A 25,885-nucleotide genomic window follows, 5' to 3' on the forward strand; every position below is an offset into this window, starting at 1 on the left:
GCAAGTGTACAATGGATTTCGCTGATTTTCGCAGGGCAAGAGAATAAGGATATACATCAGCCGTCCAGAACATTGCAAGAACTCTTTATGATCACCAAGAAGAAGAATGCTGGCTACTAAATAGTTAAAGAGTGATTATATTTGATCATTGTGTATGTGCATTTGTTGTCATATATTGTAGCAATCCTAACTTGCTTTCAATTAAAAACAGTGTATTTGTGTTGTGCATTCGTGAGTTCGATAAGGTGATTTTGGCCTTGAGTCAATTACGACTCGTAATAATGCCTATCCAAGACAAGCAGATGTGCAGTTTAAGAAATACTTCCCAAGAAACCTTCAAAGAGGCATTATCATGGAGTGCTCATCTGTATAAGGGTGAAATAAGGCTCCGAAGGTGACTGCGCTGCTGGTGCTCTACCAATGAATTACTTCTCTTCATTTACTTTTGAAATTTACATAATTATGTAAGTTATTTTAATTACTATCTTTGGAGTGATCTTATAATAACCAGGGCACCCATGACCCAATACCTGTGAATTTGAACTGAGCTAGCAAATTGTGAGCATCAGCGACTTGAAGAAAATAATGTTGCCTTTGAACTTGGAAACTACGCATCCTACGCAAGCTTTTCATTCTACCTTTGCATGCACATCGGCTAAGACAAAACATATAACCGAACATTAAAGAATTTCATACTGCATGTTCATCTTTAATTTTGCTACGTTGCATGTTAACATGCTTTATCTTCTGACTTGATTGCTTGCATGACTTTATGGTCTGCTAACACGTATTATTTTGATTTGCAATTCCTGAATTAACTTCAAGCTTTTTGACTTCTCCTTGCATCATCGATCGTCATCATCATGAACTTGAATAACTCTGAACCGAACTGAATACATCTCAATTTGCTATAAATCACCTTCATGCACGTGTACCTTTAATTGAATTTGCATAATGTTGTATCATCATCTCCACATCGATCATACCAGAGAGCAGCAGACTCTGAATGCATCCTCTCTTCAGGAGCCACTGCCATCTCCATATCATACCAGAGAGCAGCAGACTCTGAATACATCCTCTCTTCAGGAGCCACTGCCATCTCCATATCATACCAGAGAGCAGCAGACTCTGAATACATCACCTCTTCAGGAGCCACTGCCATCTCCATATCATACCAGAGAGCAGCAGACTCGGAATGCATCCTCTCTTCAGGAGCCACTGCCATCTCCATATGCCAGACAACAGCGGACTCTGAATTCATCATCTTTTCAGGAGCAACTGCCATCTTCATATCATACCAGACAGCAACAGCCAACTCTGAATGCATCCTCTCTTCAGGAGCCACTGTCATCTCCATATCATATCAGACAGCAGCAGACTCTGAATACATCACCTCTTCAGGAGCATCTGCCATCTCCATATCATACCAGACAGCAGCAGACTCTGAATACATCACCTCTTCAGGAGCCACTGCCATCTCCATCATACCAGACACCAGCAGACTCTGAATACATCCTCTCTTCAGGAGCCACTGTCATCTTCATATCATACCAGACACCAGTAGACTCTGAATGCATCCTCTCTTCAGTAGCCACTGCCATCCCCATATTATACCAGACAGCAGCGACTCTGAATATATCACCTCTTCAGGAGCCACTGCCATCTCCATATCATGCCAGACAGCAGAAGACTCTGAATACATCACCTCTTCAGGAGCCACTGCCATCTCCATATCATGCCAGACAGCAGCAGACTCTGAATGCATCCTCTCTTCAGTAGCCACTGCCATCCCCATATTATACCAGACAGCAGCGACTCTGAATATATCACCTCTTCAGGAGCCACTGCCATCTCCATATCATGCCAGACAGCAGCAGACTCTGAATACATCACCTCTTCAGGAGCCACTGCCATCTCCATATCATGCCAGACAGCAGCAGACTCTGAATGAATCCTCTCTTCAGGAGCCACTGCCATCTCCATATCATGCCAGACAACAGCAGACTCTGAATACATCACCTCTTCAGGAGCCACTGCCATCTCCATATCATACCAGAGAGCAGCAGACTCTGAATGAATCCTCTCTTCAGGAGCCACTGCCATCTCCATATCATGCCAGACAGCAAGAAACAACTCTGTATACACCACCTCGTCAAGAATCTGTACAGCCATCGCCATATTATGCCAAATAGCAGAACCCTGTGAATTCACCACATTTTCAGGAACCACTGCCATTATCGCCATATGCAAGAGTACCTGCAGGGTCATGGGAATCCACCTTTAGTGATCCAACAAAAGTCCACACCGAACCCGCAGCCATTCTCAGGGTCACTGCCGCCGAAATCAGGAAAAGTAGACTATAAGATATGGCGAAGAAACATCAATTAATACGTGACAATCACCAGTATCCCGTCTCCAAGGTACGAGCATCACTTCGAGACAGCGCCCTCACAGGAGCGCAGCCAGCGACAACATAGCAGATATGCTCGCTGTTTGGATCGGGTAGACCTCACACCTAATAATGTAACCAAACTACAGCAGGAACTTTTTTGCTTCAAAACAACGAAAGGGGGAAGCCTTACAAGATTTCTTAATTCACATTGACGCTGAAGATTGCTGCAATAAACCCGGCATCTTCGGTGTGCCATGTCGACCAACTGAGAAGCATATTCTGGCGTGGTTTGAGTGACTCAGAGGTGAAGGCATCACTTCATTATAAATTCACCGGCCACTGTTCGACAGCGGAATTGATGAGGCTCATCCGAACATAGGAAGAGGACCAGCGTGGAGCTACATCTCATGGTCCTAAGGTTACCACCCAGGTTCATCATGCCGACCTCCATAACCAAATGGCAAACCTGAATATTGACAAACCTTGGAAGGCGGTGACTTTCGATGCTTCTGATGAGGAATTTGTTAACATCAATGTAAAGGCATGTATGTTCTGTCAAAAACCAGGTCATGGATGGTCGAATTGCTGGAAGCAACAGAGGCTACAACAGTCAGGGAATCATTCTGATAGTCACCGTTATTCGTGCACAAGGCCATAATATAGATGGCGGATGCCTTAAAAATACGCCAAAGATAATACGCCTAACCTTAGGCGTCTAAGATGCAATCTTAGGCGTCTAAGATGCAATCTTAGGCGTCTAAGATGCAATCTTAGGCGTCTAAGATGCAATCTTAGGCGTCTAAGAATTTCGCGGTATACTTAAATTTCATCGGGTCCTGTCATTCGTTGATTTAAGTCTTCCGGGAAATTCTTAGACGTCTAGGATTGCATCTTAGGCGTCTAAGATTGCATCTTAGACGTCTAAGATTGCATCTTAGACGTCTAAGAATGCATCTTAGACGTCTATAAGGTTGACCTGATAACAGACTCGTAGACTCCTGAGAGTTTGAACCGGCCCTCGTCTTTGATGAGAGATGGTTGGTTGGCTTTGATGTGAACTGCTTCCGAGGTAGGAATTAATGCCTTGTGTTTGGATCAAAAGTTTAAATCAAAATCATGATTTATACCAACACAGATGAACTTTCATGAACGTATGTATATAGTTGCTTAGTTCTAGTGGTTGAAGATACTCCATAAAATCAGAAGGTCGCCATGGTAGTAGGAACTAACTTCTTAAGACCTGTTTTAGACCATACTTCAACCAAACTTCTTCATAAGGGTAACTTTGTAACAGCATGGCAACTATCTCTAACCAGCCTGAAGAACAAGAAGAGTTTCTTTGGTCCAGATGGCAACATTGCAATGGTTCGGTCGACCAACAAGCCCCTTCGCAAGGTCATGGTGCAACAGACGTTCGTCGTCTGGGGAACCATTCCGTGTAAGCCAGGCATCGGACAGTTCACTGCAGTAACCCAGCCTATTCAGAAAAGATATGTTGCGCGAAACCTATTAGTGACGCCAGGAGTCATCAAATTGAATCCCAGTGGAAAGCAGTGTAGAGTTCCAATTCAGATTCACAATACCTCCGACCGTCCTGTCTCCATTCATCCAAAGGCGATCCTCTGCCAATTACAACAGGTAGTTGCCATCGGAAGACTAGATGCACCTTTGATTGTAGAACCAATACACTGTGATCTTCATAGTGAACCTCTGACAGCACACGTGCATCAACAGCAAGTTGGCAGTATGTCACAGATACCAAGTGATCTTCAAAGTGAGACGACTACACCGCCAACAAATGACAAGACTGCTGAAACTGTATCACCACCCCAAAGCATACTAGCAGAGCTGTAGATTTGAGTGAGACGGACCTCGATCAGGTACAAAAGCAGCAAATAGAGGCACTTCTCGGCAAATGGGAGACTGTCTTCTCACAACATGAGCATGACCTTGGTCATGTCAGCTCCGTCCGACACAATATTCGCATGACTGATTCAACACCCTTCAAGCAGCGACACAGGCAAATTCCACCGGCACAATACGATGAGGTCCGACAACATCTTCGGGACATGGTTGCTGCAGCTGCCATCCGGCCTTCACGCAGTCCGTATGCCTCTCCTATCGTACTGGTCGGTAAGAAAGATGGATCCCTTCGCATATGCATTGACTTTCGAGAGCTTAACTGGGCCATATGGAAGAACAGGGGAATATTTAAATTTTCCCCTGAATATGGACCCAGTATAAAGAAGAAATAAACCAACAAACAAACAATCGGAAGAATATCAAGGATATTTTTCTTCTTCCCCGAATCGAAGACAAGCTTGATGCGCTCCATGGTGCCCGTTGGTTTTCGTCACTGGATTTAAAGTCTGGATACTGGCAAATCGAGATGGCTGAGGAGGACAAAGCGAAGACAGCGTTCACCACTCCGCTGGGGTTTTATGAATGTAATCGTATGCCCTTTGGCCTCACCAACGCTCCCGCAACATTTCAACGCCTCATGGAACGCTGCATGGATGACATGAATCTAAAGAAATGTCTGGTGTACCTAGATGACATCATCGTCTACTCTGCCTCCTTCGAGGAACACCTTCAGCGTTAAGATGCCGTGTTTGGACGACTACAAGTCTATGGCCTGAAACGAAAGCCATCCAAATGCCATCTATTTCAGCGGCAGGTCCAATATCTTGGTCATTTCTGCTGAAGGAATATCTACGGATCCTGCTAAGACAGAAGCCTTGAAGACCTGGCCAGCACCTACAAATGTTAGTGAACTCCGTGCTTTCCTGGGTTTCGCTGACTATTACAGGAGGTTCGTCCAAGACTTTGCCAAGATAGCTAAGCCACTCAATGCACTGCTCGGAGGTTCTCAGAAGAAGTCTAAGGGTAAGCAGAAGAAAAAACCTGCTGTGGTTGCTCCTGAGTGGATCTGGTCTGAAGCTTGTCAAACTCCATTTGAGACCTTGAAGGAAAAGCTAACTCACCTACCCATCTTGGCATATGCTGACTTCACCAAGCCATTTGTATTACATACAGATGCCAGTGGAGCAGGGTTAGGTGCAGCGTTATATCAGGAATAAGATGGCAAAGAACGAGTAGTCTTCTACGCTAGCCGTGGTCTCAACCGCAGTGAGCGCAACTACCCAGCCCACAAGTTGGAGTTCCTGGCACTCAAGTGGTCTGTGGTGGACAAGTTTCATGACTATCTGTATGGACGCGACTTTCTGGTGCTTACAGATAACAATCCACTCATATATGTAAATGCAACTGCTAAACTAGACGCCACTGGATACCGTTGTTTGGCAGCTTTGTCGGCGTACAATTACACTCTCTCTTACCGCCCTGGAAAGCGAAATGGCGATGCAGATGGTCTGTCTAGACGACCTCAATCTTCATCTGCGGTTGAAGAGACACTGCCTGCCACAAGCTCGCCAATCACCGTGTCCAGTGATGAGGAAACTGCAATGTCTCAGCTCTTGGATCATCCATGTATAGAGGCAATATCTATGTCCATGAAAGCTGTCCCTGTTACCTTGGATCAACCGAAAGAATGGCCAGGAACCGATACACTTCCGAAGATCTCAATGGAAGATTGGCAAACATTGCAAGAAAATGATGCCGATATAGTTCGTATCATCTACTTCAAAATCAATGAAAACGGCCCACACTGTCAGAGCGAGCAAAAGAATCAGTAGAGGTCCGGAAACTATTACGAGAGTGGCAGAAGCTTGAATTCACTGTAATGTCCTCCATCGAGTACGGCAGTATGATGGCACAACACAATATCAATTAGTACCACCATCTCACCAACAAGATGCACTGCGTGGTATCCATGACAACTGTAGACATTTTGGCAGATATCGGACTCTGGAGCTTGCTCGGTAACGGTTCTTTTGGCCAGGACTGCAGAAGGATGTAGAAGAGCTGAGGACATGTGGAAGGTGCATTCGTCTAAAGACTTCAACAACCAGTCCTATGGCACCACTACATCCCATCACAAGTTCAGAGCCTATGGAGTTGGTATCGATGGATTATCTGACCCTAGAGCCATCTAAAGGAGGAATGGAGAACATCTTAGTGATTACGGATCACTTTACGACGTATGCAGTGACTGTTCCTGCTCGTAACCAAACAGCAAAGGCAACTGCTCATGCATTGTGGGCTCACATATGCTTACAATTCCACACGCCACGACACTACTGGTTACAGCCCATTTTTCTTGATGTTTGGTCGACACTCAAGACTCCCAATTGATGTATGTTTTGGTCTCCAGTCCAAGCAGCAAGATAGTACAAGCTATGTACAGTACCCGCGAGACAGGCTCTCTCATGCCTACCAGACAGTCATTGAAAAAACGAAGGAAGCTGCACAAAAGAACAAAGCGAGATATGATGTTCGTGTGCGTGACAATCTACTGTTACCTGGTGATTGTGTTCTCGTCAGGAAGGTAGGGATGCAAGGTAAACACAAGCTTGCTGATCGCTGGGAACAACCTGTATATCGTATTATCAGCAAACGACCCGATCTACCGGTGTATACTGTGGAGCAGGATGATGGTCACGGAGTTACGAAAGTGTTACATAGGAATATGCTCCTCCCATGCAACTACCTTCCATTGGATGATACTGATATCCCAGAAGATAATTCCGTTCAAGTGCAGGAACCTTGTAGATCTCCACGTTTGCATGCACAACCTGCTGACAGTGATGAAGAGGAGAGCATTACCATGCCCAGTGCATCAGAGCCACCCAATCAAGTCCTCAGTGCAACCGATTCCGAGGCAGGTGTTCCAATGCAGACCAACCAGAGGAAAACTCCAAGGCGATCAGCCCGTCTTCGAGCCAAACGGAGTACTCCAGAGGACAGCAGAGATGCAAGTGTAGAAGATGATGACATCGTCCAGCCATCAGTACACTCCATGCTAACACTTGCAGCTTTGCCACAAGGGATATGGCATCACAATAGATCAATTACATCATCTGCAGCCTTCAGCCGTCAATGGCTATGGACATGTTTTCTTCATCATCACAACTGTTCCTGTTTCTATATTGTTTCAGATTCAAATATTAATAAATTCTTCGAGAAATGCAATACCAATCCATGTCTACCACTTAATTCTTATGAGCATCCTTATGAACATTTTTATGACATTCGGATAGACAACCACGCGAATAATAACTTAATGTTAAAAACTCGAATTAAACATCGGTTACATGTACAACCGGATATGTATCTGATATTTGTTTGGCACAATCGCGACATTAAGCTGTTATATACTTATGGTCCTCTCTACACTAAACATGCTAAAGTTGAATAAAGTGCGGACTTTAGTTGACAGGGCTAACACCATTGTAACTACAGAGGACGACAAGAAAGAAGAGATAACCGGTATCCGCAAATCTCTAGCTATATGTGGTTACCGTAAGTGGGCCTGGGACACAGCAAATAACAGCATTAACAGCAACAGGCGCAGCAGTCGTAACAAGAACACTGATCACCCCAATAAAGGCAGCGTGACTCTCCCTTACGCGGAGGGAGTAACTGAAAGCCTGCAACGTCTGCTCAAATCTCATCACATAACAACTCATATTAAGCCTCAGAACTCACTCCGTTCTTTACTGGTGTCACCAAAAGATCCCACACACAAATTGGATAAATCAGGTGCGGTATACGGCCTCCAATGTGCTGACTGTGATTCCACCTATGTTGGTGAGAGTGCCCGCCCTCTACGAAATAGACTCAAGGAACATGAAAGACCTAGCTCTCCGGTTGGAGAGCACGCTATAAGGGCTAAGCACCGCATTGATTGGGACAATGTCCGCGTGTTGGACCGCGAAAGTGACTGGTACCGTAGGGGAGTGCGCGAAGCCATTCACATCAAGAGACGAGACTGCAACCTGAACAGGGACCAGGGCAGGCACATCCTCCCTCTCAGCTATGACAACATCATCAAGTCATGTGACCCGAGAAATACCAGCGGTCACGTGACGACCACGGAATAAACCAGTGGCTCCGAAGGCTTGTGGATGCAAGCCGCAGGCTACCACAGCTCTGATATAAAAGGTCGTGAGACGTAAAGTTAAACTTTCTTATACTTTGAATTTATTACACTATCACAGAGTGAAAAGCGGTAGGTATTTGACCAATGAGGTAGTAGCGCTTTTCTCAACGCAACAAAAAAGCGCTCTACCTTATTAGGTAAAAACCAGTCGCTGTCACTCAGCTATTGTACAGCCTATCTCAAAAAAATTGTTTGTGCAAGTAAAAACCCTCTTTGGCAGTTAGAAAATATCGTTGTGACATGATGCTTACATCAACGTCAAGGGCGCAGTGTTAGCTCTCAAATGCCGTTTGATCTCTTCAATTTGTTTGTTTTAATGTCGAGATATGTTTAGTTAATGACGAAAGGGTAAAATCACAATTGTGCCACTTTTACTAGGGAAGAGGGCTTTACACATAAATCAGTGATAGCATCAAGTTCATCAAGAGTTCCTTCGTGAAATCAAAAGAATGCATCAATTACACAACAATACAAAAAACAAACAAAAAATTACTGTTTTTAGTGTTTTATCATGATACAGGAATAATGATTCTCTTTTTCCGCTTGAAACAGATTAAAATATAAATAAATATTTCACTTTCTCTCTAAAATTAAATACATGTGCATGTCAATGATTTTATCATGGTAAATACTGTTCTCTTTGTCGCTCAAGACATGTTAAAAGACAAACAAATATTGCACACTTATAGGTTAATGAACGCGTATTACTTGTTGGGAGAGAAATTAGACAAAATAATGCACGCTCGCTGATATTGATGCATCAACATCAGCTATCATTGATTTACATACAATGTACAGCTCTCTTCCCTAGTAAAAGTGGCACAATTGTGATTTTACCCTTTCGTTGTTAAATAAATATATCTCAAGATTGAAACAAGAAAATTGAACAGAACAAACGGCATAATGAGAGATAAGACTGCGCCCTTGACTTTGAAGTAAGCATCGTGTCACAACGGTATTTTTTAATTGCCAAATAGGGCGCTTTTCACTTGCACAATTTTTTTTGAGACAGGCTGTATAAATTTAGCTTTAGCTGTTATGATTGCAGACAAGTTCTGCCCTCCTTTTTGGTTTGTGAACAAAAGAGAAGCGAAAACTTATTACTTGAACGAGGGACTGTGGTAATGAGAAAATATGAACTTTCTTCTGATACTAAAATATCAGTTTTGATGAATAAGAATGGAGGATGAGGCTGTCGATCGGGTCACGGACCTTTAAACTGGACATCGCAGGAGTTCACAAATGTTCACCAATTATTTTGGTTAAGCATAAGCAATAGCACGTTTTAGGATGTGTCCGGCAATCACAACATTATGCGGAAAGAGAGATTTCCCAATTCACCAGCTATGGGACTGCAACCCAGTGAGCAGCTACCACCTGGAGCTGATTCCACATGGCCTGACTGGCGGTGTCTCAACATACTAAGATCAGGGGTCGGAAGGTGCAAGGTCGCTTTGCAGAAATGGGGCTACCTACCAGAAGGGCAAAACACTACCTGTGAGTGTGGAACGGTTCCAGACTATGGAACACCTGTTGGTGTGTCCACAGATGGGCCAACACTGCACACATGAGGACCTAGCTGAATTCAACGATTCTGCTCGTCACTGCGTCAGCTATTGGCTCGGGCGCATTTGACCCTGCACTTGGACACGCTAAGAAGAAGAAGAACATTATGCCTTATATGTTTGAAAAATAATTATCAAGCACGAATCACATGGTTTTATAAAGAAGCTCATATTGACCATAAAAACGAATTAAAAGAGCCGGCTCTCGATACGCGATATTCAAAATTCCCGCGCCGAAATTGTCTAGTGCAATGACGTCATGGTTATTTGTGCTCAATTGTTGCCAGCCTTCATTGTATTACTGGGACGTCATTGCACTGGACAATATGTATATTATAGGGGCAAGGACTACAACTACTGCGCTGGAAATTTTATTTCAACACAGACAACAGTTGTGGAGTTACAGTCAAAAATAAATTTTCAGTGCAGTAGCTGTACTACTTTGTCCTACTTGTCACCAATGCGCTATAATGTTTGAGAAAAATGCAAAAATAGCAAAATAGGCACAACATTGGCCAGGGTTGTAGTACCCCCTTAAAGCGCTTGACAACTTCAAACATCGGTGTTCCATATAAATTGTTGTATCTATCCTTTATTGACAGATATGAGTATGATTGTCAGCATTCTTATAACCACCCACTTCTATTGATATAAGAATATAAAATGAATTGATACGCCAAACCTAACGATGAAATCAAGTTGCAGATCAACTCACATAAACCCTTGCGTTTTCGTTTTGCGACTAACAGAAACTGAAAAGATACAAAGACCCAATGTATTGATGAGATATAAAGTTTAATAATAATAATAATAATATTCATAATAATTACAATAACTATGAATGTAGGCATACATAATGTTTCACACAATTGACCAATTTACCATCAACCTTCGTTTTTTATAACTATTTGTCTTGAGGAATATAAGAATAAAACATTGTAATCTTTTAAGAAAATATATTGAACACAGAATCTTGGTTCAACATCAATTAGCCTTTTAGAGGTATGGCGGACACAATAGGATGGCGCTGCACGAAATGGGTAAAGGCTTTCGTATTTGGGGGTTTTATCCATATTGAATACTGCCCTCCTATTGTGTACGCCATGCTTCGAAAAGGCTAATTGGTAACGGACAATAACAATAGGGTCAAAATTCAAATCACAGAAATTATGACTCCCGGATATACATACTGCCGGGCCTGGAAAAATGAACTACATAATTGAGTTATGTGGCCCAGGGCATGTCAGTCCAGACACTACCTAAGTCAAGACATGTATACTTACATACAGGGGTGTGATCTATAAGGACAAGGTCGCCTACCAACTAGCCAGTTGACCAGGCCAATGATTGTGGACATTTAAGCTAATTGCTAATATTGGTATTTGCAGGGAAAGTGTGTTCGCTCATGTAAGAACTAAGAAATTGTGAAAAAGTTTGCTATCGTAGTGTGAAATTCGGCTTATCTTCTTGAAATTATATTTTTATATCATCCTTGCATATCATATCGGGGTGCACCGCTCAGTCCGACACACCGCTAGTCCGACATGCCGCTAGTCCGACAACACAAATTCCCTATACTTAGAGGTACGTCAGTCCGAAAATGAAAAGCACGGCGCTAGTCCGAAAATAAAGCATGCGCTAATCCGAAAATGAAAACCACTGCAACAGTCCGACACGCCGCTAGTCCGAATCCGAAATATACTGCGCTAGTCCGAATTTGGAAAACACTTCTTCAGTCCGACACTGCGCTAGTCCGAAACTGAAAACCATGGCGCTAGTCCGAAACTTAAAACTACAGCGCTAGTCTGAATCTGAAAAACACTGCGCTAGTTGAATCTGAAAAACACTGCGCTAGTCCGAATATCAGACTAGCGCAGTGTTTTCCCCAATTCAAATTCGGACTAGCGCAGTGTTTTTCAAATTCGGACTAGCGCAATGGTTTTCAGTTTCGGACTAGCGCAGTGTATTTTAGATTCGGACTAGCGGCGTGTCGGCGGACTGGTTCAGTGCATTTCAGATTCGGACTAGCGGCGTGTCGGACTAGCGGCGTGTCGGACTAATGCCCTGTACCCCTTGAATCAATACACACGTGACCCATGGGCACGACATGTTACCGTGACCAGATTCTCATGCATTGACCACTATACAGAAAAGGATAGGAATTCTGTAGATATTTATCATCGAATTTAAGTATTAATTGAATAGCAAATTATTACACATGAGGGTATTCTGAATTTGTGAGTATGAATTTGAAAGAATTTGACGATGGAAAAAATATTCAACGACAGAAACGTTTACAATATTATCACAAAGGTGAACAAAATAGTCAATTTTGCTGCACAGTAGTCTCATGTTTTCCGTCTTTGCATTCAAATGTATAGGAAGACCACCCGCTATATGTAGAAGGTGACTTCGTGACTTATTATCTACAAGCTGTTATGGCAGCGCGGAGGTAATCACGTGCGTATTTATAAATATATAATATAGTCTAAGCTTACTGTTGCATCATGTGATTAGAATTTATCTGTAAGTTTTTGTTCACATTTAACTGTCATCTTTTGACTCATCTTCCTTCTCAAACCCTTCATTAGTGACCCCTTTCTCCTCTTTATCGTCGTTCTCAGGGGCATCTTTCTTGACCAATTCAGAATCTTCTGCAGTTTGATCTGCATCTTGGGTTTCATCTTTTTCATCCTTTTCTTCATCTTGGTCATTTTGTATCACTTCATCTTCGTTCTGGCTGTCCATAGCTTCTTCCTCTGAATCACTCTTGGCATTTTCTTTACTATCTGCCACTTTCTCAACAACTACATTATCCAGTTCTATTCCCTTTGGATCAGCTTCCTTTGCAGGCGTTTCTTCTGAAATGGCCAAGTCCTTTGCAGTAGTCTTTGCATACACAATGATGAGACCAAAAGTGAACGCGAAGCAGCACACGAAGAACAATGTGCGTGTAGAGACGAGTGAAACCCCGGGTACAAATGATAAGATTCCTGGATGACACAAAGTAAAAGTTTTAAAGTGTTTAAAAAATGTAGTTCGTGGATTGGTAATTTCCCCCCTTTTTGTCAAAAGAAACCAACGTTTATTCAAGTAAAAGAAGAGAGGTAACATGTTAATGTACATGCCACAGTTTCTGGAGCAGAGGATGTGTGCCAAGCACCACTGACTCGGTAAAGGATCTCACAAAAAAAAATGAAAGAAAAAAAGATCCTGTGATCAGACCGAAACGATGGACACACATCCGTGAAGGAGATTTTCCTTCGATGTTAGTAGTATAAATCAATAGACGTTAATAAATAAATAAATAAATAAATAAATAAATAAATAAATAATAAAAATAAATAAATAAATAAATAAATAAATAAATAAATAAATAAATAATAAAATAAATAAATAAATAAATAAATAAATAAATAAATAAATAAATAAATAATCAAAAATGTAGTTCATTGATTAATCAATTAATTTATTGATTAATAGATACATACCTGATGTCCATATGATGGCAACCAGAAAGAGAATAGCAAAAGTCTTCTTCAGCTGTTTGATCGGTACTAGTCTCTTCTTTGAATTCTTTATGTACAGCACAATGTTGATAAGTAGAAACAAACCTAGAGGAGCAACAAGAGTGACTAAAAGGACCTCTTCACGTAACATACAGCTATAGATAAAAAGCAAAATACAAACAGAAAGATTAGTGACTGTAATGTAACGATTACTACATTAAACAGGTTATATGTACATCCCCATGGGATCTATAATTGTTGAGTACCCAGCTTTTGGCTACAGGAGCATGTTTGACTTATAAATATTTTCAATTTACGTACATGCTCCAGGAGCATGTTTGACAAACATGCTCCTGAGCATGTTTCTAATTCAAACGTGCTCCTGGAGCATTACTTGAATTGAAAATATTTATTAGTCAAACATGCTCCTGGAGCATGTACTTAAACTGAAAACATTTATAAGTCAAACATGCTCCTGGACCTGGACCATGGACCATATGGTCCAGGACCAGGGTAGTACCCCTGCCACAATGCACTGCTTCATTAAACAAGGGTCAAAAGGGTCATTCAAAAAAAAAATTTACTGTGTGCTAACTGCCGGAGACAATTAGTTTAAAATTATGAAGAATAGATTTCTAAATGCCAAACTATGCAACCAGCTAATTACCGTAATTTATGACAGTGGCTTATTTTGCTCTGATTGTCGATGTGGTAGTTGCGATGGCAGGATCTTAAAGTTTAACTTGGACTGTGGAAGATACTTACAATTTTTGATCTGCATAGTCGTCCTGGGAAATTGCTCCTATTATGGGGACCAAAATCAGAGGAATACCTGAATGAAAAAAGAAAGAGATAATGCAGGAATACAATGAACAGAACAACTTTTGAAACCTGTGATAATTTAAGCAGCCCTTTTTTACCCGGAAATGTTGATTTTTTTTTTATTGATTTAGGATATTGATTACTTGAGTCCGATTTTTGTGTCATCTGAACATATGCTCATGTGGACATTTAACGATCCAAATTTCGTTTGCATGTATGTGATTATCCTGTCAACCACAACATGGGCTGTTATGTCGACGTTTTGTTTTTCACTTTTCGCGAAACTAAACAAGGAGGATTTCGTGATCCTAGCTGCTCTTTTTCTGACATTTTTCAGTAGATATCCACGAAAAAAGCGTATTCCTAAAATGTCAGTTGATTCCGATTTTGCGTTTGCGAGTTATGCATGATTATGTATATTACCCTTCTCCATAGGCCACTGCTGTAATTTCGTTCTGGTATACCAGAATGAAATTCAAATATGATATGACGATATTTTTGCTAAACGAATTAATCTGCAAGAAATTTTGGTGTACACATAAGTATTAGGTACCCAGAGCTTTCCAGTGGTATAAAAATCTCAACTTTTTAGGAGAAAAGTGGGAGGATGAGGCTGTGAATGAGGCTGTGGATCACGAAATGCCCTTTTAAAATATGCTTTACAATGGGCAAAGGTGCGGCGTGATTAGTTGCTGACCTGTGCAGTACAGCATTTTCGGTCTAGTTGACAGGACGTCATACGCAAACTTATCTTTTTGGGGCGCCCGCCTTAAGCGGGCGCACCTATAGGCATGACTTTGTGAAAAGCTTCTAATTTCACTCTTGCTAGATTTACTTCGCAATTGTTTTGCTAAAATTATGCCCATATGCCCAACTCAGAAATAAAACCACAATTTGTTTGGATTTTATTTTATTATTGTTTTCTGATATGCACGGGATAAAATGTTGAGCGTATAATATTCTTTGTTTAAAATACAAAATTAATGGACTTATAAAAACACCTAATAAATCCAGACCTTTGACCTTTGTATGCCTTCAACCAGTTTACCGTGTGTCTTAGAACCCGATAGACGGTGACAGTTGACCATACAACAGGATCCACAGCATGCTCATCTATCAGTTCTTAACAGTTCTTAAACGCTAATACATTTGTACATTCATCCTTGGAAGATTTGGGTACACAACTCTACTCTGCAATTGCAACTTGATTTTTGCACTATTTTGCACTATGATTATGTAATTGAGGTTATTGGACTATGCCATTGGGATGAGACTCTTGTGGTCCATAGTACCCAGTAATGTTTGCTTAAATAGATGTTATCTGAATTAGAGCTCTAGTAGGCCAAAGGTTATTATATGCATGGTATAATTGACTTGGAACGTTTTGCTGGGGAGATGTCAGAGTCAGGATGTAGGTATCATTATGCCTCAAATCACGAATTATTGTAAGATTAGTGCAGATAGGTTTATGAAAATGGAAAGTTACAACAAATGACTATACACCTGATTCGTGAACTGTGTCTTTTTGAAAGACTCTTCCTGTTTATCCTTCATCTCTATTTGATTTTCAGTGTATTAGCAAGTAGATGATGTATATGTATCACAGACGTTATACATTTATAAAAACTTAACGTTTTCTATTTGTCAACATAGGCGTAGATCCCGGGTGGGGGATAACCCTCCCCATATTTTGCCAGGGGAGCTTACTTATTTGTGTCTTCTATACTATTCATCATATACCCCTGCATAACGTAATTCAACAATATTCAATATCAAAAGCAATATCCTCACTATAATAGGTCCTAAAACAGAATTTTTCCCCACCCCACATAATCGCAAATTGATACGAAAGCTTCATTCCCATTTATTTCATCCAAAACGGTTCTGTCATACATCTTCCCCAATCAAACACATTTCTCTTGCATTTGATCATTTCCTACTCTTCCCTAGAAAAATCATTATAATACCAAATCCACACACCATGGAATTCACCATATCACGTCCAAGCACTATTCATCATATACCCCTGCATAACGAAATTCAACAATATTCAATATCCAAAGCAATATCCTCACTACAATAGGTCCCAAAAACAGAAATCCCCACCCCACATAATCGCAAATTGACACGAAAGCTTCATTCCCATTTATTTCATCCAAAACGGTCCTGTCATACACCTTCCCCAATCAAACACATTTATCTTGCATTTGATCATCTTCTATATACTCTTCCCTAGAAAAATCATTATAATACCAGATCTACACACCATGGAATTCACCATCACGTCCAAGCTCACATTGGGCGCCCCATTCCTTTTTTAAAGGAATTTTTATTAATTCTGTCTTCAATTATACCCGGGGAAGGGCAATTTTTACCTTATATTTTTATTTCATAGCTTATTAACACTGCACAAAAATTACAACATCTTACCCCAAGCGAAAACTACTGCAACCGTAATGCCATTCTTGAATTGATTACGGGTGAGTGATAGAGTTTGTACCACAGTTAGCCATCCAGATACTAAGAAGAAATAATGAGTAAATCCAGCTAATACATAGCAACCTATCTTATCAATATCAAGCCCTTCAATGGTAGAGTCTACAAAGATGGCAAGTAGTACTATCATGATGAGTAGTCCAGACAATGCTACACACAAATGTAACATGAGCTGATTTTCCTTGTCTGCTCGAAGAGCTCTGAAACATATCAAAATCAACATATGTGATGCGATCAAGCAAAATCAGTCGGAACTTGGAAATATTGATTTTGAGATATAGCCAAACAGAGGAAATATTTTTGTTTCCTCTTGTTTTGGAAAGTCTTTAATTGCTCATATCTATGGAACTGGTAGTTCAATTTCAATAGGGTTTCTGCAAAATGCAGCTTTGTAAATGCTTTTTACTATTCACATATTATTTACAGGAATATTGTAACATATCCTGAGGAGATCGACCTCAAGTTTTTTATTATTATCTATTTATTTCATTATGTAATTTTATGGTGTAAATCATTTGTCATTTACCTGTTTCCCATGTATCTGATGAAGATACAAATGATTGCAAATAACGCCATTCCAGACCCAAGATATAAAAAGACTTTGGTTGGTTTAGTACTTGGTGGCCCTCCAACTGATTGAAAGAAATTATACATACAGTCAACATTGCAGAAACGGTAAATTCAGAAGAAACAGTAACAGTACAAATATATTTTTAGACTGTTGTTAAAAGATTTAAAAAAAAAATTAAAACATGTCACTAATATTTCAATGTTGGGTTATTATAAAGATCACAAAAACGTGGCAAAACAGTACCAGAGTATTTTTAAAATGTTTGGTAACTTGTGATAGACAAATCCAATACTTTTTACTGACTTTTCTAAGTTTTCGATTACATCCCCAAGTGTCATCTTGATCACAGATATCCAGACTCACTGCACTTCCCGGTGTGCGACTTGGTAGTCTCATCCCCATAGTTTGGTGATTGCTTAAACAGCGAGTCGTAGACGCGATCTAGAGAATACATCTCTATGACTTGATTCATGGTTTTGTCGCCACTGATCATGGCTTTCAGACTTTCCTGGTAAATTGACTACATTTAAGGCTTGGTCTATTATATTTGCTCCCTTCCGGTCGACAAGATTAGTTAGAGATTCTTTTTAATCACCAAACTGTGAAAAGGAGACTACCAAGTCCCGCGGCGGGAAATGCAGTGAGCCTGGACATCTGTGATCAAGATAACACAACTTGTCATCAAAAGTTCAGAAAAGTGAGTAAAAGCATTCGATTTGTCTATCAACAAATTACCAATCGCCTGAAACAATCCGACAAATAAAAACTCTTTATTGTTAAAAATGTTCTTTCAAACATTTGGTCTTAACTTTATGTAAGCATAACGAAATAGCACTAACTCTAATCATACACTCTAACCCTAAACTCTAAAACCAAATCTGCTGTAATTTGAAATTCGTGATAAGGCTCACAGCTCACATGAAGATAAAACCACACATTTGTGCAAACATTTTTGAAAGAAAACATTTTGTAGATGCTTAAATATCATTAGTTGCAAATGTTTTATGACAACATAATTATATGAAAACGCTTTAAAACGTTCTTAAATGTTTATATGACCTTTATACACCTCAACATTTAAATGCTTCTGGCAACCATTGCGTGACCAATTTGGGTTATTCCTTCATGTAATTTTACACGAAATTAGGGTTAGGGTTAGGGTTAGGTTAGGATTAGGGTTAGGATTAGGGTTAGGATTAGGGTTAGGATTAGGATTAGGCTTAGGGTTAGGATTAGGGTTAGAGTTAGGATTAGATTACACGAAATAATTACATTATGACTCGGAAAGGCTCAGTCCAATTTCAAAAGATTGTCAGCATGTTGGACATTTTAATTGGAAGAAATCTTGATATAAAAACATAACAAATGGGTTCGTATGGCAAACAACTCAGTTTCATATTAGCTTACCTCTTTTAGTAATCACAGATCCTTCTTTAACTCCTAACTGAGGAACTGCGCCCTCTGATATAGCCCGTTGAATGTCTTCCTCTAGTACCTCTGGCGTCAGAGAAACCTCATCTGAAAACTGTAGTTGGTAGATAGTTTTGACACTCCCTTCCTCAAAACCTTTGATGATGAGTGAGTCCGTGTAGTAGTACTTGAATGCTGTAGCCGTAGCAAAGATGAGACTATGAATCTATGGAGTAGAAAAGGGACCGGTTTATAGATCATAACGATATCATGGTACCTAATCACAATCCGGCCTTCTTTGGTATGAAGTCACAATAAATAGTCTTACCAATGGAGTGATTCTATCCACAAGATCTTGAAATCTTTGAGAGTTTGGATCTTGAAGATCTGGTGTGAACTCAATAGGTTGACCGTCAAGCTCGACCAATGTCATGGAAGTCTCAAAACATCGTGCAGCTGAAAAATCATACATATAAAATTGTAAAACAAATACAGTCAATAATGGTGTAAAAATGTGGCAGTGCCCTTAAAAGTTGTGTAATACATTTTCATCCAATCAACATTTAAACCATTTGTTTCAATAAGTAGGGATGTCCTGTTATGAAAAGGCGTTTTCATGACTAACAATATCTTTATCAGTTTTTAAGCTTATTGGTTTTCACAAGAAAGCCCTAAGACGTAGAAAAATGTTGGTACTTTGATTAACATTGGGTCCTACAATGAGGCCAAGAATGCAATTGTTTGTCCTGTAAAAGCAAAGAATCATTTTAGACCCTTTGTATATAGAAGCATGCAGTGGTGATGTCTGAAATGTTTTCCACGGAGTGAATTTCTAGCTAGCACCACGACTACAAAAAAAGTACAAGCATAGGACCAATTAAATTTCAAAAAATCCCCCTTCCCCGTAGGATGTACTTACCCTCTTCACACCACCAACCATGGAACTCACAGGAGCATACACATTCACCTTTATCACAGGTACCGCCATTGTCACAGTCACTATCAGATTCACAGTCTGTTAAACAAAATCAATTATGATGCAACAGAGAAATAAAAAGAAAGGGAGAATAAAGAAAAGAAACGAGAAGAGGAAATGGGGAAAAAGAGAAAAGTAAAAGTAAAATATCATGTAATTTACTAGGCCTACCCGTATAAAAGCCTCGAAGCCGGGTTGATCGTGAGTAGCCCAGCAATTATATTAGCGCCAAGTCAGCAAAAACGGTATACCAAATGACTTCAAATGGGCAGTGGCGTAGCGACAGGGGTGGGGTTGGGGGGAAATGGGGGGGGGGGTGCCCTGGGCGTCACCTGGGGAGGGGGTGCCGGATTGACCAATTCAGCATTGATTCTGTGCCCCCATCCAAGCGATGAAAGTCATAAATTTTCGCGCGAGCGAATAGTCGTTTTAAAAATTAATTTGTGGTAGGCCCTATTTGTGCAAATGTTCGCGCACTCCGCGCGCAATTGTTTCAAGAGTGGGGGTGGGCTTTATGTATCCCTAGCTAAGGGTGCCACAACCCCTAGCTACGCATCTCCAACACGGCTTTCAGTCTAAATTAACTTCTCGGGGGGTGGGGCGCATTGCTCTCAGACACCACCCTTCGCCATGTAAGCCGCCCGTGTGGAGCATCATGTAACCACTTCATACGCCCCTGATACGGCACGATAACCACTTTGAGGCCATAAATTATGTACGATTATCTTTCTCTAGCTAGTCATACCACTTCTGGCTGGTTTTGAATCTGCTCCTGGCCATAACTAACTAATAAGTAATATGAACTAATGAATTTATCATGAATCTCACATCCCAATCCCCCACTGGTCTGGTACTATCTTGCATCCCGATTCAAGCACCTTGTGGGACTAAATCAAGGAAAAGCTAAAGTGTCAACACATACGGTACTTTAAACTAAAGTTTGACTTACAATTTTCACAGTGAACTCCTGAGAATCTTGGACGACATTGGCATGTATAAGATCCTACTCTGTCAATACAGGATGAACCATGTAGACAACGAAGGGCAGCACAGTCATCAATATCTGGAAAGAACCGAATTAATAATGAAAAAAGGAAACTTCAATATAAAGAAAAGCCCAACCAGTTCTTTTAGGGCACTTACTCTTTTCGGTTGGCATCTGCGTCAACTTAGTCGTCAAATCAACCAAGCTGACTCTATCTTGCACAATTTTAATTGGCAGATGGCTAGTCATGTACAAAGCTTCTTAAAAGAAGTTTTGTACATGACTACCCATCTGCCAATTTTAAAATTGTAACCAATTTTGTGGACATTTCCCCCAGTGACATGGGGCCTCTTTATTTTATGTAAAGCCAACTATTATTTTTTTCTGCATGATTCTGGATGATAACATTGTAATGTTGACTGAGGTGTATGACTGTACGTGCTACACAGTGTGGCCATTGCATTCTCACATTAGATCAGATAGCTGTATATAGTTATGGGAAAATGCATTAGTACACTAAACGAACACCTCTGTGAGCTCCCTCTATCCCTTTACAAGACCCTCTCTATCAATTAAAAACCAGGCTGATACACGGAATTGGAATACTAAAGCGGCTGAGCCACAAAATAGTGTTACGAAAACCAAGTAACGTACCTAATTCACAATGTGTTCCAGCATATCCATCTAGACACCGACAGGTGTACGAATTGATTCCATCGACACACGTTGAACGATGTAAACATCGGGAGTGATCACAATCATCAATGTCTAAATTATATCAAAAGATTGAAAGTAATCAGTATGGTTTGACTATATTAATAAATACGCACGTAACCACCTCCGCGCTGCCATAACAGCTTGCAGACAGTAAGTCTTGAAGTGGCAGTGAAATTACAGCGCTTTGAACATTCCGTGGTCTGTGGTAAGGCGATATATAAATACCGAAATATATTTATTTATTTATTTATTTATTTATTTATTTATTTATTTATTTATTTATTTATTTATTTATTTATTTATTTATTTATTTATTTATTTATTTATTTATTTATTTATATATTTATTTAAGTGACTTTCTGCGTAGCGGGTGGTCTTCCTGTACATTCATGACATTTGAATGCAAAGGCGGTAAACAACACGAGACTACTGTGTAGCAAAAGTGTCTATTTTGTTCAATTTTGTGATTATATTGTAAATGTTTTTATTTTTTCTCGTCGGCAAATACTTTCAAAATGTTGTTTTTGACAACATATTACAAATTCGGAATCCCCTGTGTGTAATAATTTTCAAATTTGATGATATTATCTATTGAGTTTTTATACTTTTCAATGAGCATGATGATTTGGTCACGCTTGCTGGTCTTGGTATGTCGTGCCCATGGGTCATATGCGTATTTATAAATACGTATTTATAAATATAGTCGAAGGTATATATAGCTGATAAATATAGTCGAAGGTACATGTAGCTGGTAATCAAAACATTTTTATATAAATGCTGCATATTATATGGTATACTTTTTGACAGTCATGTTAGTCAGCTGACTTGTGAGTGTCAACATGATCGGTACTGTGGGTAAAAGGGTCATGTATGATTTATTTATTAGGTTTTCCACAACTGACGATAAATTATGTTCTTAGTGAAACTTGTAACATTCAGCATTTCCAAGCACAACATAGACCCTGATTATATTTTTGTGATTTATATAATATGATCACAAAAATATATGTTTTTCATGGTATAGTATTCTTCCATGCCAAAATTTGTATTAATGCTTACATTTTTTACATTCGCTCAACAAGTGCGACAAATCTAACCAGAACACGAAAATGGGGGAATGACAGTGGCACCAAAGTTGGATAAGTATTAAAATATTTCCTCATCTTCAATAATGGGTGAGGATGTTTTTTATCAGAAAAAAAACCACACGTTTTAAATATTGCATCACTTCGAAGGTAGTATGGGTACGACAACGAGTACAAACAATATACTCCTCATGAAATAAGAAAACAGTTAAATCAGGCATCACACAATTACAAGCATGGCGAAGTAAATGTCCAATACTGCTGTCTCGTGAAGAAAGGAGTTCAACCTGTGTTGTTTTAACGTCTTTTGTAATCCCCTCAAGATAAATCAATATGTGACGGGAAATAAGTTAAATATACACAAAGACTACAGATGGAATTCGTCTTGTGCTTTCACCAACCGGATCATCACTTGATTGCCACCTGTCTTGGGGAGTTTCGGCCCTCATATAATCACCGTATAATCAAGACTCCCTCGAGGTGGGGGCCTGGGGGTTAGCAATGATAAACACCACTGGTGAGCTACTAATGAAACTAAAACGTTGTTTCTAGCATCTGCTGTTAATTAAATAATCTACTTCTCAGCAAATGTATCAGGCACAGACCAGTCAACCAAAGAGATCAAGCACCAATTAGCACCAATGACAGTTGCTTTACCCATATGGGGATTTACCATCAGCATCAAACAGGTATGGGGTTCTGTGTATGTACCCCGGGTGATCTGTGATGTCTGCTTGCCCTCAATCGACCGACCCTAATTTTGAAAAAATCAGAAAAAAGTTATTTTTTCTATTTACTGTACAAAAGAATACCGACCCTATTTTTGGAAATTCCTGAAAAAGTTTTTTTTTTCTTTTCAAATGTTTGCATTCTGAAGAATTATTTTAGAGCTTGTGTTCCACATTTTAGTTGTTTTGGAATATTAGTTGATTCATTTTGACACCAAAATTGTACATACCTGGGCTTAGAGAGGCTGTGGATTCAGATATACTGACTGGGCTTACAGTGCTGGTTGATTTGGCGTTGGTTACCACTTCTGTAATGAACATGCGAAGGTCAGTTAGTTTGTTGAGAGTACGAATAGGAATTAGACATTAGTTCCATGTTGCGGCAGGTGATTGTCAGATGGACTACCATAACTGCACGCACACGGACAACCCATGCACATATAATTTCATCACAGTCCTTTATCCACCCCTACTCTGGGTTAACACAATAATATATTATTTTTACTACTTTTGTGTCGCATACCTGTGCTGGAACTAGTTGTGAATGTACAAAGGTCAGTTCCTTCATCACTGCCATCTAAACAGTCTAATTCACCATCACATATCCAAGTGACATTGACACACCCACCACTCACACACGGGTATTCAATTTCTGGATTACAGACACAGTCTATTTCATCACTGTTGTCTCCACAGTCGATTATATAATCACATGACAATGAGCCAGAAATACAGGTACCATCATCACATTGGTATTCCACTTCAGAACATGTACAGTTGAGTTCATCACTGCCATCAAAGCAATCTGAGTCACCATCACATATCCAAGTAACATTGACGCATCCACCACTGGCACACTGGCTCTCAATTTCTGGATTACAGACACAGCCATCAATTTCATCACTGTTGTCTTCACAATCAGTGACATAGTCGCATCTCAATTCTTCATTTATGCAGCTACCATCAGGACATTGATAGTACCCCTCTGAGCATGGTTCTAGAGAGAAACAAATTAATTTAGTCAGGGTTAACCATTATCCTTACTCATAATAGTAAAGCTAAGTAATTATTAGGGTTAATGCTAGGTTAGGTTTAACTAAAATAAGTTAATAATAATGTTTTTGTACCATTAATACAAAGGTCAGTTCCTTCATCGCTGACATTACAGAAAGAATAGAAATTAAGTTTGTTGGACTTGAAAATATTTCATAACACTACTGTGCCATTTTGAGGCAGGTGACTGTCAGATAGACTATCCCTACCTGCACGCACACGAACACCCACCCCCACACATCACCACACACCCTTTTTTGTACTTTTGTGTCACATACCTGTGCTGAAACCAGTCGTGGGTTCAGGTGGACTGTCTGTTCTATCAATGCTGGGTTCTAGGGAGGTTACCAACTCGGTTACCACTTCTGTTATAATATCAGTTATCTCACCTCTTGTTGATGTTTCTGTAACTAATATACAAAGGTAAGTTCCTTAATCACTATCATGAAAACAATCTAATTCAACATCACATATGCAAGTGACATTGTTGTCTACCTGACTGACTGTTAGTTGGAACTAACTAAACGATTAGGACTATAACTGTAAACCTAATTATTTATTAGGGCTTGTGGTATGTTAGTTAGAATAGAAATTAAGTTCGTTAGACTTAAAAATATTTCATAACACTAGATACCCGTGTCATTTTAAGGTAGATGACTGTCAGATAGACTACACCTACCAGCACGCAAACGAACACCCGACACATCACCACACCTATATACCTTTTTTGTACTTTTGTGTGACATACAGCTACATACCTGAGCTGAAACCAGTCGTGGGTTCAGGTGGACTGTCTGTTCTATCAATGCTGGGTTCTAGGGAGGTTACCAACTCGGTTACCACTTCTGTTATAATATCAGTTATAATAATAATAATAATAATAATAATACACAGATTTAGAGAGCGCTTTTTAAATGAAGAAACAAAGCGCTATGGAAAAGGAAAAATGCAAGAGGGAGGATACATTAGGTGAAAAGGTGAGTTTTTAGGTTCTTTTTGAAAGTTTGGACATTGGGAGAGTCACGAATGTGGGAAGGCAAGCCATTCCATAGAACAGGGGCAATGATGGAAAATGCTCTGTCACCAGCCAACTTGTGGGATCTTGGAATGGAAAGACAAGTGGCAGCAGTAGAGCGCAAAGAGTACCCAGAATGACGGGTGTGAAGGATGGACGACAGGTATTCAGGTGTAGATGAAGCAAGAACCTTATAAACATGGACGAGAGTGCGGAACTGGACACGTTTAGCAACTGGAAGCCAGTGCAGACTATGAAGCAAAGGAGAAGTATGCGTATATTTTGGTTCTCTGAAAATGAGTCTGGCGCACTTGTTCTGGAGAAGCTGTAGGCGGGTGAGGTTTTTCTGGGAGATGCCATTAAGCAAGGAGGAGCAGTAATCAATCTTGGACAGGACAAGAGTCCTAACCGCATTGGTACACGCATCAAAACTTAGGAATCGCCTAATCCTCCAAATATTACCAATCTGCCAGTTCAAAGTTTTGGACAAATGTGCAACA

At 40.1% G+C, this 25,885-nt stretch overlaps 1 protein-coding gene across 1 annotated transcript; it reads right to left on the reverse strand.

Annotated features, from left to right (window-relative positions):
* Window positions 1-10,794: 10,794 nt before the first annotated feature.
* Window positions 10,795-25,811, reverse strand: LOC140167832 (uncharacterized). Its single transcript, XM_072191127.1, has 15 exons — window positions 25,806-25,811; window positions 25,129-25,300; window positions 24,649-24,780; window positions 23,841-24,314; window positions 23,548-23,625; window positions 21,442-21,555; window positions 20,752-20,865; window positions 19,746-19,841; window positions 19,155-19,282; window positions 18,824-19,052; window positions 17,372-17,477; window positions 16,780-17,045; window positions 14,293-14,359; window positions 13,510-13,682; window positions 10,795-13,011 (listed from the first exon to the last, which is right to left on the reverse strand). The coding sequence occupies exons 1-15, from the start codon at window positions 25,809-25,811 to the stop codon at window positions 12,563-12,565; spliced, it is 2,604 nt and encodes an 867-aa protein (XP_072047228.1). The 3' UTR covers window positions 10,795-12,562.
* Window positions 25,812-25,885: the final 74 nt, after the last annotated feature.

The sequence above is a fragment of the Amphiura filiformis genome, chromosome 1 (assembly GCF_039555335.1).
Source record: "Amphiura filiformis chromosome 1, Afil_fr2py, whole genome shotgun sequence".
NCBI lineage: Eukaryota > Metazoa > Echinodermata > Ophiuroidea > Amphilepidida > Amphiuridae > Amphiura > Amphiura filiformis.